The sequence below is a fragment of the Micromesistius poutassou genome (genome assembly GCF_964030765.1).
Source record: "Micromesistius poutassou genome assembly, chromosome: 21".
Classification (NCBI taxonomy): Eukaryota; Metazoa; Chordata; class Actinopteri; order Gadiformes; family Gadidae; genus Micromesistius; species Micromesistius poutassou.
In genome coordinates this window covers 12029620-12043850 of record NC_140291.1, presented here as the reverse complement: position 1 = coordinate 12043850, position 14231 = coordinate 12029620, and the positions used below count along the sequence as shown (strand labels likewise).

At 42.9% G+C, this 14231-nt stretch overlaps 1 protein-coding gene across 1 annotated transcript in view; it reads right to left on the bottom strand.

The window, feature by feature from the left end:
* Positions 1–14231, bottom strand: part of nrg3b (neuregulin 3b) — a gene marked incomplete at both ends in the record, with an annotated part of 154296 nt that overhangs the window by 27065 nt on the left and 113000 nt on the right. Inside the window, one exon of the mRNA XM_084485606.1 lies at positions 191–264. Coding sequence (XP_084341732.1) covers positions 191–264 — 74 coding nt within the window. The remainder of the gene's footprint in view (positions 1–190; positions 265–14231) is intronic.

Sequence of the window (14231 nt, the reverse complement as noted above, 5' to 3'; positions counted from 1 at the left end):
AAAAGTTGTGTTATTAATCAGAGCTACATTGCCTTGACCACTGCTTGAGGTTGTGCAATAGTTTGGAACCATTTTATCCTCATCGACGAAGGAGATCTGGGCAGTCCATTTATCACGTACAAACAAACCAACAAAAACGAGGGTAAAACAGTTAGAGGAAGAGAGAAAAACTGGAAAAAATTAAACATACTTGGATCTGACAAGATGGCGTCCGTCTTGGGCACAAACTGGTCACAGCGAAGTCCGTGGTAGCCCTCTTTACACCTGGAGAGGGAGAGAGAGAGAGAGAGAGAGAGAGAGAGAGAGAGAGAGAGGGGTGATTAGGTTTTTAACAGGACCGGCAGACTAATGACGAGGCTAACCACAAACTACGAGTCGCTGTGCTGACCTTTGGGTGAGTGGCGGGAAACGTCCACACAACTCAAAAAAAACCAGTTGTAAAACGGACAAAGTGGAGCGAGGGAGGGAGCGAGGGGGGGGAGGAGGGGAGGAGCTTGTGGCTAGATGTTGAGCAAGAGTGGTGAGAGAAGGAACGAGGAGAACAGACAGTTTGGGGTTGGATGGCGTCTGCGGTCCTGCTGACAGCAGCCTGAGTGAGTGAAAGCCAATGTCTGGAGCTGGAGAGAGGGGGGGGTGAGGGTGAGGGTGATCAACACTTTTGTATTTCCTCGGGTTCAATTCCCCCCTCTGTGCGGTGTCACATCCCAGGGGCGACAGAAAGACGAAGAGGCAAACATATTTCACGTGACCAAAGTACACACAACCCGTCTCCATCAGAACAGTCTTGTGGCTAGGAGGGTGTTCAGATTCCAGCGGCTCAGATGCGGGTTCGATTCCCAGTGCCCACAGCCCACACACTGCCTCGGCGTCCTTCAGCAAAAACACCCCTTATACCTGCTCCTTAATGACTTGTATCTTAGGTCGCTTGGGAAGAAATAGTAGTAAAAGAGGAAAGTCGGTTTGAATTATTCATCAAACAAACGTCGTCAGAGAGGGATGTGCCACACACACACTCACACAAATCCATGCTAATTCACGACGGCTATTCCGTTCCACATACACATACACGGATCAGATTGATAGCTTCAACAAGGCGGTTAGACCTGTAAATTATACACATCACTGCATCCGCTTGTCAGGTCATTAGCATAAGTTCACGACACTCAAACCCACAATCTGCTAGCGTTTGGCGGCGGGTCAAGCTAGGTGCTAGCTGACAAAATAAGCAAAATAAGGTATCAACCTATACGTTTAGCCACGATGCATCTACTGCAAGGGAAGGGCCATTGGGTCGGGGGGGGCATTGGCTGGTTTCTATGGCGAAGAGAGAGAGAGAGTTGCCTGACAGAGGGTCAAGCATTATCTTTACACGAATGGGGCTTTTCTCTCTCTCTCTCTCTCTCTCTCTCTCTCTCTCTCTCTCTCTCTCTCTCTCTCTCTCTCTCTCTCTCTCTCTCTCTCTCTCTCTCTCTCTCTCTCTCTCTCTCTCTCTCTCTCTCTCTCTCAAGTCTCTCCAGTGGCTGCCTTTGATTTTAGGTTAGAGGAATAAACAGATAAAGCACAGTTTTTAACTCACCCATGGGCAATGGATATTTTGTTCAGTTTTAGTACAATCCAAGTGAGTGTTCAAAATGTCAGGATATGACTCAGATTAATATTAATATCAAACATATTTATAAATATAAAATGGTTCCTGCTTCGTTATTCGTCCTACAGTTATCCTGCGCTTGAATCTGACTGCTTTGGAAGGCTTTACAGCTCTTTCATTATTATGCTTGTTCAACATTTAATGAATGCATCAGAGAGGTTTTCAACCTCACTTGTTATAAAATGGCTTTGCAATGAACGTGTATGCTCAAGGAATACATGTCAACGCAATATTAATTTAAGCCATGTTAAGGTGCGGCGAGAATTAGTGGGGCCGGAAGGGATATCTCATAGGATTAGCAAACCTTTGTAAACCCTTTCCCCCCTGAGTCAACATCTCCTGGTCCAGGCTAGACTGCTAAACGCTTCAGCTTAAGCCTGTCTTGCGTCGGATGCATCATTCTTAAACCCAACGCTCGCCAAGTCTCGCCAGAACTCGGTTGAGTGATTTCTGGCGCAGTCTGTCAGCATTCACAGTGACAATACAGGGATCTACTCTTACGCCACAATTTGTACATTCCAGACAAGACAGTCGAGTGGCGTTTTCTCTGTTCTATATTCTCTGTTCTCAATGTGCAAACTGTCTGGTAAAGTTGTTTTTATTTTGCAGTGTTTTATCAGAGTTGTCGTCTTGAAGGGCTTCATATTCCCAAGGGATTCACAATACAAATTGTGCTTTTTTCTGTGCCCTCAACCCCCGAGTTGTTAAAGGTGCCATGACATGCCGTTACAGGCCGTTTTGGAAATCTGCCCCTTATGACATCATAAGGGGCAGAAAGTGGGCGTGTCCATCTAGATGTGTGCTGGATAGATCAGTCTATCAGCACCGTCATTCCTAATTAACTTTTGTTGGTGGTGGACACATGATCAGGGACTCAAAATTATTTTGAGCTTCGATTCCATGTTGGAATAACACTTATTCCGTCCAGGTAATGGGAAAATGTTTTCCTGTTGGATGTTGCCTTGCGCGTCGCAGGTATTTTATCTAGTATTTTTCTAAATCTGGGTTGCGACAGTTGAAAGATAGCTGTCACCTGCCAAGGCAAGCAGCACACACACAGGCAGCACGCATGCACGCACCACTTAAACAGATCAGAACTTTACAAACAGGCAAACACGCTTGGGTAACGCAGAAAAGCGCTTTCCTATAGTCTGGTAAAGCAGTGTAGTTACTGATATTTTTAGTGAAATGCATTACTTTACTTCGTTACCCAAAAAGCAATATTGTCACTGTAATCCGTTACTTTGTAATTCGTTACTTCCAACACTGTTCGTGGCTTAGGTGAAGGTCATTTTTTTTTTTTTGTGGCATTGAATAGCTCCTAGTTTGAAGCAAACTTTTTGCTGGAGAGACAATTAATGAGCAGGATATACAGAAAAAGAAATAACAATAACTGTTGTGTGTGGGTGTTTAATATGGGATTTTAGTACTGAGAAATAAGTAAAAGTGCATTTGCTGTGTGCTTGCCCTTTCAACATTCATGAAAAACGTAAATTGATGTCCTTGATAGAAAGCCTACAATTCATTGGCATAAAATCTCATTCTTATCTTATTTCTTATTCACAATAGCGTCTCCCCCGACACTCTGAGTCTTAAGATTAAGTGTCTCCTGCCGAAATAAAGACAGCTAGGTGAAAATAATCACATTATCTCCTTCTCGGGCAACCAGATCCTCTCTGAGTCATCTAATTTCCTACTGGGTAAAATTGTCCCTACTACCTCAAATGATCCCCACTTTGTCAAACAGTCCCTACATTGTCAGACAATCCCCATTCTGCCAGATAGTCCCCACTTTGTAAAACAGTCCTTATTTGTCAGATAGTTCCCACTTTGTCAAACAGTTCAGACTTTGTCAAACAGATCCCCACATGCCAAACACTCCCCCCTATGTCAAACAGGTCAGACTTTGTTAAACACTCCCCTCTCTGTCAATCACCCCCCCATGTCAAAAAGTCCCCTCTATGTCAAACACTTCCCCCTATGTCAAACAGACCCCCCTATGTCAAACACTCCCCCCTATGTCAAACAGACCCCCCTATGTCAAACACTCCCCCCTATGTCAAACAGACCCCCCTATGTCAAACACTCCCCCCTATGTCAATCACTCCCCCCTATGTCAAACACTCCCCCCTATGTCAAACAGTCGCCCCTATGTCCGACAGACCCCCCTATGTCAAACACTCCCCCCTATGTCAAACACTCCCCTCTATGTCAAACACTCTCCCCATGTCAAACACTCCCCCCTATGTCAAACATGCCTACCTATGTCAAACACTCCCCCCCATGTCAAACAGACCCCCTATGTCAAACACTCTCCCCATGTCAAACACTCCCCCCTATGTCAAACACTCCCCCCTATGTCAATCACTCCCCCCTATGTCAAACACTCCCCCCTATGTCAATCACTCCCCCCTATGTCAAACAGTCGCCCCTATGTCCGACAGACCCCCCTATGTCAAACACACCCCCCTATGTCAAACACTCTCCCCATGTCAAACACTCCCCCCTATGTCAAACACTCCCCTCTATGTCAAACATGCCTACCTATGTCGAACACTCCCCCTATGTCAAACAGACCCCCTATGTCAAACACTCCCCTCTATGTCAAACAGACACCACTATGTCAAACAGTCCCTCTACGTCACACAGTTCCTACTTTGTTGGACAGTCCTTCTCTGTCAGATGGAAAACCGAGAAATACAAATAACACAAATACACACATATCCCTGGAAACATCAGAACACGCACACTGCTGTGGCTGTCAAATCAGAAAGTATAAATTAAACACTGGATGGGTGCCATTTTGAATTGGAATTACTTCATTTTAATTTCTTTGTAACTGAAAAAATGGGATAATTTGGTACGACGAAGGACATCTTATGCTCAGCTTGAAGATATTTGTGACAAAAAAAAATCCCTGCAGTGTTATCTGCAATAACATAATCTTCAAGATAATATTCTAGCCACATGGCCAAGCCCTAGCCAGGGATAGAGAGAGCGACACGATAGCATGCGTAAGCAAATCACGGCAGAGGTTCATGTCAAGCTAAGCGCTCAGCACAACGCTGATGACAGATTGTAGTGCCACCGATTATATATATTCACCAAAATGCAAGCCTCCGCTAGAAAGGCCAATGGAGAGAGTTTTTCACGGAATCAGCAAATCCATCATGGCCCATCGTGACTAAGGTGAAGATTCAGATCATGAGGGGTCGTAACACACTTTATCAGAGAGGTAAATTTGAAGAAAAAAGTTGGTTTCTTCAATTGCGATTTTGCATTGTAGTTTGGTGAGAGTGGGGTTTCTGTCCAATATATTATCAAACAATGAAAATCTAAAGATAATTTATTGTGTGTATGTTACTTGAAATAATGTAGTTGTGAGTCGAACTTTCAAAGCATACACATACACACTGTATCGGCAAAGCTTACAGATTATTGGAGTTCAGAGTGCACATCACTTCGTATGCAGACTGGACAACAGAAGCCGCGAGGACTGTACAAATATCATTACTTCCTAGTCAAATGTCAGCTAGTAATTACCATACTTATAGTCATAAACAATGAAGGAAAACTAAAAGTAGTAAAAAAAAGAATGAATGAAAGGTAGAGAAAGGATGATTTAGATCATATGCATGTTTAAATACTGTAACGTTGTCGCACACGAGCCGAGGAGAACTTTGAATCCACAAATCCACGGTTCATCTAACCAACAAAACTGTACACATTCAGCCAGTGTAGAGCGGGCACTCAAAGATAACTACCTCCATGAAGGTTCACATTCAGAGAGCAAACAAACACAGCCAGGCCTAGGAAGCTCTGCTGCCTCTGGTTGGTGGGGAAGGGTTAGCTAACCACTGCTGAGATCCAAGGAGGAGAACCAGAAGGACCCGAGACCATGTCCAGGGACTTGTCGATGCGTGGCAGTGGGTAGGAATCTTTCCTGGTCACCCCATTCGCCGCCAGTCATCGTTCTTTTTGCCGCCACTAAAGTCCCCACTAAAGTCTCCACTAGCTGCATCTACCCTCTGGGCTATGCAGAACAAGGCAGGACAGAGCATTGTCCCTGCAGCTGCAGCACTTTAGCCTCCACTGACCTCCTCTCTGCACGGGCAAATAGTTTAAATTGGGCTCCCATCCAACCAGCTGGGAAAATTCTGCATTTTCACCTCTCTGACAGCGTAGGGGGGATGGGCACCGTCATATTTGTTTACCTCCCGAGCCTCAACCTGTGACCCGGATCCCATGGGAGGAGGCACGCCGCGAATCGCAGGTGAGGGAGGTATGCCCACATCGGCAGCCATCCTCACAGCTGACTCCCTCAGACGACCCTATACCTCTCGCAAGTAACCCTCCCCCTATCGTTCCACCAACAGCAAGCGTGCACGGTAATAACTATTCCGTGGCAGAGACTAATTAACGGGCAGACCCTGAGTACAGCTGGTACCACTACCACTTGACACTTACACTTTACTAATCATTACTTATTATTGCCACTGTTTTAGTTTCTCTACTATTATTACTTACTTAATTTTATTTTTATTATTTATTATTGAAATCTATTGATGCTGCTCCTTATTTTTTTTACTTATTAAAATTTTTTACCTCTCTTTATTTACCTTATCTTGTATTATTGCTGCTATGTGGCTGTTGAGGAACCAAGCCTAATAATTGTACTCTTGTGTTATAGATGGAATAAAATAAACTCTGAATCTGAACCCAGACCCCCAGTCTCTACAGGGATGCTACAATACATTTCCGTTGACGATTGTATTTTCCACTGAGCTTGCTCTCATGTTTTTCAGCTTCCCGTAGTTTTGGGGTGAGATAGATGTGTAGTATTTCCTCGGTAGTATTACTGATTGTTTCAACTGTACTATTCAAAAAGACTAAATAGTACTGCCTGTTCTACAAACAGGGCCGGAGTGGGACCCATTTTCAGCCCGGGAGTTTCAGGCCCATACCGGCCCACTTTTTTCCAGTGATGGAAGAATTTGCATAAATTAACAGCACAAAACTCAAACTATCCCTTTTCATTATTGGGTATTGAATCAACGTTTGCCAAATGAAAAATCCACCACAAGGATCTGTTACTTTAACTATCAATTATATATAAAACATACAACGTTAACTAACCATTACATATTTGGGATCATTTCAATGCATCATGTCAGTTCTATGTGTGGGCTATCTTATATCAAATAATTTAAATATATTTTTTAAAGTCCTCTCTACCTGTCCCCTCAGTCCTGTCTTCTTCATGTATCGGGTTCACCAGCAGCATCAGACCGGCTGAACTGCTGCTCTGAGGCTACCGAATATTTTATATTTGATATAATTGACTCCAGCTTTTGTTTGGTTGTCTATCACATTTGTTCTGTCTTTTATATTTTACATGAAATATGTTGTCCAGTCTTGCCTCTTTAGCATCTGACTGGCTTATCTCGTCTAAAGCTACAAAAAAAAAAGTGGTGACTTTATTGCTTGGGCTAACTTACACAGATCATGCTGGAGTTTACATGTTAAGTTTCACAAATTATATTTGTGATTTGTCATATGGCTTAACAAAATCAACTAGAATAATAACCCTAACCCTAGCTAAATGATTTATGTTGCAAATTAATCATTAGATCCACCTCTCTCTACCGGCTGCAACTTGTGTCCTCTAAACAGGTGGTTTATTTTGGCACATTTGGCGGCGTAGCATCTTCCTCCAGTGCCTTTCTTTTTTAAAATCTGTCTTTTTCGGCTCCTCCTTGGCTTTTCCTGCCCTCCACAATCAACGACACTTGTCGCTTCTGTTCGCTGATTCTCTTCTGTTACCGCTCAAGAAAAGACGCACTATGGACCAAACCAACTCAAATAATTGGGAGGGGTGAACTACCGTACATTGTATAATCCATATTATATATACAGCGATGCTGGGGCTGAAATTTCAGATGAATTAAGAACGTCTACTTTAAGAGAAGATAAAATAATGGTCAAAGTATATTTTCTTTTACCCAAGCGGCCCAAAAAACATTTGAAAGTGGACCGGTCCAACAGGAAACTTCCCAAACGTCCCGATGGCCTCCCTGGGCCTGTCTACAAACCACATTAAACAACAATTTGCATCTAACAAGACGTGTGAAAGAAAATCAAATTAATTCAGGTTGAATACTAATACTACTTGAATAACTAAATAAATTAGTCTTCCTTCACAATGAAATCAAGAAAAGGTAAAAATTTAAATAAATAATTGGCAATGAATGTAATCAGAAACAAACTGTAATGGAGCAAGTGCTATAATTTCTTCTTCTTCGCTTATTTTAATTAGAGGGATGACTCATGAATAAATAGTCTAACAAAGGGTAAAAATTTAAGTCAATTTCAGTTAATTTGAGTCCATAGACATATGTATGTATGATTGACACATAGTAAATGGCCAGCAACTGGCCATTTACAATTAAACTATTTCATTAAAACTATGTTGCAAAACAGACCTAATAGCACTAGGGAACAATCAGCAATAGATATGAAATGGTCAATAATACCTTGAGACTTTTACCACAACACCAACCCCAATGAGAGTGAGATGCCCTAATCTCAAACTGCTCTTTTGTCAGTACGTTTACATGCACCGCTAAATCCGATATAGCCATAGTTTGACTATGCTCCTCAATTGGACAACTGCAATTGTCCAAGTATACATGGTGGTGAGAAAATCGATTCATTGGCCGAAGCTTGTCATACCCCGGTACGATAGGTGGAGCTGTACCCATTTCAACTAGTGGTAATAGAGCCACCGGCTGACCTCTTTACGTCACCAGCAACAACAAACTCAGGCGGCATTAGGGCAAGTTAGCGTACAAAGAGCAAGACGAAGCTACATCCTTCTACATTTTGTATGTGATGTACATGATAATTACACAAATAGATGCACAATGGCGACAACAACACGACTATCGTCTCCTTCTACTTCCGGCTCACGGCCCCGGGAAAAAATCTCGAGCATGTGCAGAACACAAAATCCTATTCCAATCTGATTGAATGTATGCATGCACAATTAATGCGACTATCACTCGAATAATCTAGGGGTCATAATTTGACTATGAGAAACCCGATTCGGTCTGATTTGAGTCCTAAGATGTCAACATGCATCTTAAAAATCCAATCATCGTCAGACTAACCCAATGATTCGGTTTTCTCAAGTGTCATATAAACGCACTGAATGAAATGTGATCTACCTGCTCCATGACTCAACACTGAACAGTCTTGTATGGGTCTTGTGTTCAAAAATGACTTTTCTAAGGCTGTCCTGAGATCAAAACAAAACATATCAACATCCACCACCACCACCACAAAACGAAAGCAACACGCCTCCAATCAACATCGGCCAATCCCAACGTGACCCGGGTAGACAGCGCCCTCTTCAACTCTCCGTAGGTTATATTGTGTGTTTACAGAACAGAACGTGCACGCTCTTGTTTCAGTGTCTGAGCTGTTGTCTCATTGTCCTGAGCCCGCATCTCCTGCGGCACTCTGAGACGAGACCAGAGATGAGACGCAAAACAATGGCTGTGTGCAAATGTGGAGACCGGGGGAACTCATGCATGAATATCTCATAAAACAATGCTGGTTTACATTGTCTTCTGCTGTTTACTTCTTTGTGCGTCTACAATGGGAGGATTGTTTTGTGTGTGTGTGTGTGTGCACTGCATGAGTGTTTTTTGTATGTTTGCGCAAGATATTTGAACAGAGAACTCTGTGTCAACAGCTGGATGTGTGTGTGTGTTAGGGCTGTCAAAATTGCTCAAAAATTACGTTTGAATATTTGCTAAAAAAAAACCACACATATTCAAACTATTATTTGCTCATTATGTCAATGACGCGCATTACCTCAATAACAGGACAAACTAATACAATGAGACATAACTACTTGTATAGGTAGTTTATTTAAGTTTAAACATATTTGACAACATATTACCTACACAAAAATAAGTAAATTAACTAATGGCCAATACCGCAGACCTCGCTCTCGCTCGCTCTCTTTTTCTCTCTCTCTCTCTCGCTCCCCCTCACTCTCTCTGCGCATACTGGTTTAAATAAACAACAACAATAAACAAATGCTGAGTGCTGATCAAGAGTTTTGTGCGAGCAATTTAAGGTCCCGACTCTTGTCCCAAATATGGCAGGCTTCATTCAGTGATTCAGTGATTCATTCATTAATATTCAAATATTAATTTTCACCTTTGAATGTCTGTTTTTAAAAACTATTCGAATATATATTCGAATTTAGAATATTTGTTGACAGCCCTAGTGTGTGTGTGTGTGTGTGTGTGTGTATCTGTGGGTGTGTTTGTGTGTGTGTTTTTGTTTGAAAATGTATGGTTATGCATGTACATGAATTTGTGGTTGTCTGTGTGTTCTTACATGTATAGCTGTGTGTGTATGTGTGTGTGTCGATATTTTCAAACCTTTCCCTCATTTAATTTCAAACCTTTCCCTCATTTACAATGACGAGATATGAAAGTGTTTGTGTGTGTGCAAGTGTGTGTATGTGCATTAATGTGCATACGTCTGTTTACGTGTATGTGTTTAAACATGTATGTTTATGTATGTGTTTGTGTGTGTGTGTCTGTGTGTGTGTCTTTCCTTTGTATGTTTTTCCGCACTTGCATTGCAGCTGTGCATGGGACTACCCAATCACCTTGCACACAGAGAAAGACGGAGAGAGGGAGGGAGGGAGGGAGGGAGGGATGGAAGAAGGGAAGAACCAGAGGAAGAGGCTGTCCAAACACATTGTCCAGATATTGCGAGACCGCACCCCTGGGCCTAACACCACAGACCTGCGAAACTAATTAGCACAGAGAAGAAGAAAATAATATAGCTTAATTAACAGCTGGCTGCTAACTAAGGCAAAGGAGTGCAATAAATGATGGCTAGAGCAAACTATTGCAAGGATGGAAAGAGAGCGGATATCAGAAGAAAGATGAGTCTTAAGATGAGGATGAGGAAGAGGGGCAGGAGAGAAAAGAGAAGAGAACATAACTGAAAACAATGAGGAAAAACGAGAATAATGAAGAGTAGGATGAGGAAAATGTGGAGGAGAGGGTGAAAATAGAGAGGAGAAAAGGAGTGAAATCAAGATGAAGAAAAATGAGAGGGATGAAGAGGAAGACGAGCAAAGGAGGGGGGAGGCAAAAGAAGAGGAGGAGGATAACGTGAAAATAAGTGAAAACAAGAGCCGAGAAACAGGAGTGCATCAATAAAGCCAGTCCTACTCCCGAACAGGGCAGTGCTCTCCCTCCTCTGCGTTCGCTCCCTCGGCCTCTCCCTCGCCTCCTCCTCCTCCCCCGCAGCCCAGAGCTCTGTCCTAACGATGCACATCAGGAAACGCTCTGCCAGAGGGCTCCTGGGCAGCGGGGCCTCGTCACTGCAGTCTGCTCTGGCTTTGCATGTCACCACAATGGCACCGCCACGGTTTTGAGTGCTGTCTGAATAATAAGTGACCAGGTCGTTACTGTTATAGCCCCGATGCGGTTATAAGATGGCTGAAATAATCTGAAATAACTGAAATTATCTCCATACATTATTTTTATATGTGCCACGGTGCCACGGTCAACAATGGTAAAACTGTCAACTGTTATTAAGATCGAACAGAGTACACAAACACACACGCTTTCGTTTTTTCTTTGATTGCGCAATGTTTTTTTCTGGGTTTAATGTGTTTACATTTGTTTGATGTATTTTGTTTATTTGTGTCCTGTGATGTAGGATCATTTTAACAATACTATATAAACATTTAAATAAAAATGGGGATACATTCACAGCCTGTTTGCTTGAATCATTGTTCATCGCTGTGCACTTCAGTACTTCAAAACAAGCTGTTAATTGATCGCTTTAGAGCCAATCCTCAATTTGCAAAAGTACAAATCACATCATTTACACTCTGCTTCTATCATTTAATCACATCCTGATTTACCTGTCCAACCCCTTCCTTGGTCGCGAAAATACCTGGATAATACCTGCCCAGCTAATCTAGACACATGACAGCTGATTGGCTCAGTACAGTAAGTAGATGGTGTCTGATACCTCGGTATTATCTCACATTGCGAATTAAAAGTGACTGTAAAAAGGATTCCTCCAGGAGGTTTTGTCCTTTAAGATTAAAACAAGGCTCTCCCTGCCTGTACAACGACCCCCCTAAAAATTAATTTGAGAACCAATTTCCTTAAAGAAACAGAGACTACAAAGCCTGTCCCCTGAGGGATTCTAATATGACAAATTTTCCATTTTAAAAGGCAGTATCCCACACAGAAAGACCTCCAATTGGGTTATATGTGAATAGGATTCTGACTGGCTGCGTTCGCCATCAACAGCGTTATGTGGTAAGACGTATTTACTGTTGGCTGCTGGCGTCGACTCACTACCAGTTGTGTACATGCAGTACGGCACGCGGCACAATAGGGATGTTTGTATGGCTCTGGTGTATTGACGAACCACACACCCACACACATATATTTTATCATATTCTAAGCATGTTTGTGGGTTTAGTGTACATCTGTTTTTGTAAATAATAAAGTCAATTTCTTGGTCGACAAAGGTTAAGCCCTAGGGAACAGGAATGCTGCATTTACCGGCTCATTTTAGTTGTCCTTGGGCATTGTATTATTTTATGAGATGTTACAATACAATATTATATGATACTATATTATATAATGTAGTAATATTATACATTATATTTGAACAGTTAGCTGGGAGTGCACCTGCTGTAAGGAGGAGGGGGGAGTGTGCGTTGAGCTCATAGGTTCACATCCTTCACTCAGCAGGAAGTGAGGTCACATCATAGGTTCACATCCTTCTCTCAGCAGGAAGTGAGGTCACATCATAGGTTATCTTCCGTATCTCAGTAAGATGTGAGATGAAAATGTAAGATGTGAGAAAATGTTAAATGTGTAACTTCTTGTTAGTGTTGGGGTTAGGGATATAATTCATCATCGGCCGTAATTCAGTTGGTAATTATTGTGGCGTTCTTATTCCTGGTCGTTGCTGTTGCTTTGGCAACGGGCTGCTTTAGACCAAACCACGGTATTTCACAGATTATTCCCTCATCTGCCTCTCTCTCCGTCGTTTTCACTCTTTTGCTCTGCTTCCATCTCCAACTCTCTTAATCAATCTCTCTTCCCACCTCTCTCCATCAATCCCTCCCCACCCTCTCTCTCCTTCTATATCTGTCTCTCTTTCTTCCCTTTCTTCCCACTCTCTCCTTCTATATCCGTCTCTTCCTCCCCTCTCCCCTCTCAGTTCCGTTTATCTATCCATCTCTTACCCTGTCTCCTTCTATCCCCCTTCCCCCCTCCATTTTCACTTTAGTCTCTCACACGTCACTCTCCCTCTCTTTATGTCAATGTTGATGCAGAAGGTCTAAATACATATGTATGTACGTATGTATTCCTGACAGGCCAGAAGGTGTAAATCATATAGTTTGCTATGACAGTCCTCTGCTTGTCTACCGTTGATTAGAGACGGCTGAGTAGGCCGACAGACTGACCTCCTGTCAACCACAGTAAAAGCAGGAGGAGCCTCCAATGTGGCCTTACTTATTTTTAAATACACACAAAACACACGCACACACACACACACACACACACACACACACACACACACACACACACACACACACACACACACACACACACACACACACACACACACACAAACACACACACACACACACACATGCACGCACATAAATACATATTTATACAGCCTCCCCCACGCACACTGCATCGCTTCCTCAGCCTTAATATCAAACTCTAATCAGGGCTTGACACCTCCTTCATTGTTATTGATGGGCTCGGGTCGGTGAGTGGGCTGCCAGTTGGCAGCAATCTCCTATAGAACGTTCCCCAGGAGCAGGAAGAAGAAGGAAAACAACAACTCTGCAGGCTTCAAAATAAAAGCGTGCCTCGACCACTATTCATTTTATGCCTTCCTTTTGCAGCTACGAACGCAGGGACAGAGAAAAATGGCGAGGATTTATACCTTGAGCGAGTTTGATTGACGTTTGAGTTGTCTTCTGCTTCCATATTTCCACTTCCATATGGTCAATCCCCAACGGTATTTTCCAGATTAATCAGATAAAAGCCTGAAGAAAAATGCATTACATGTCCACTCCAGTGGGGTTTGACTAATGAGGCTCTTGTGTATTGTTGCCACTGCGTTCTGTTTTAATGTCAAACATTATATTACTTTTCAAGGTAACGTCAACTTATGGGGATATGGGGGATATGACAGCTAGGCATTGTTTTAGGACTACGTCAGTTATATTTTAGGAGGATTGAGGACAAACAACTAAAACACTGCAACATGCTTATAAGGTTTCCTTACATGTAGGGTTGCCAACTCCCAGAGTTTTAAATAAGGGACACACCTCTTGATCGAGATTGTTGACGGGGGGGGGGAGACGGATATGCGCGACCGTGAGCGGACGACATTGTTGACAGGGGGGGTGGGGAGACCAGGTTGTTGACGGGCGATCGCGGGCAGACGAGGTTGTTGACGGGGGGGGGGGGGGGGGGGGGGGGGAGTTATGCGCGAT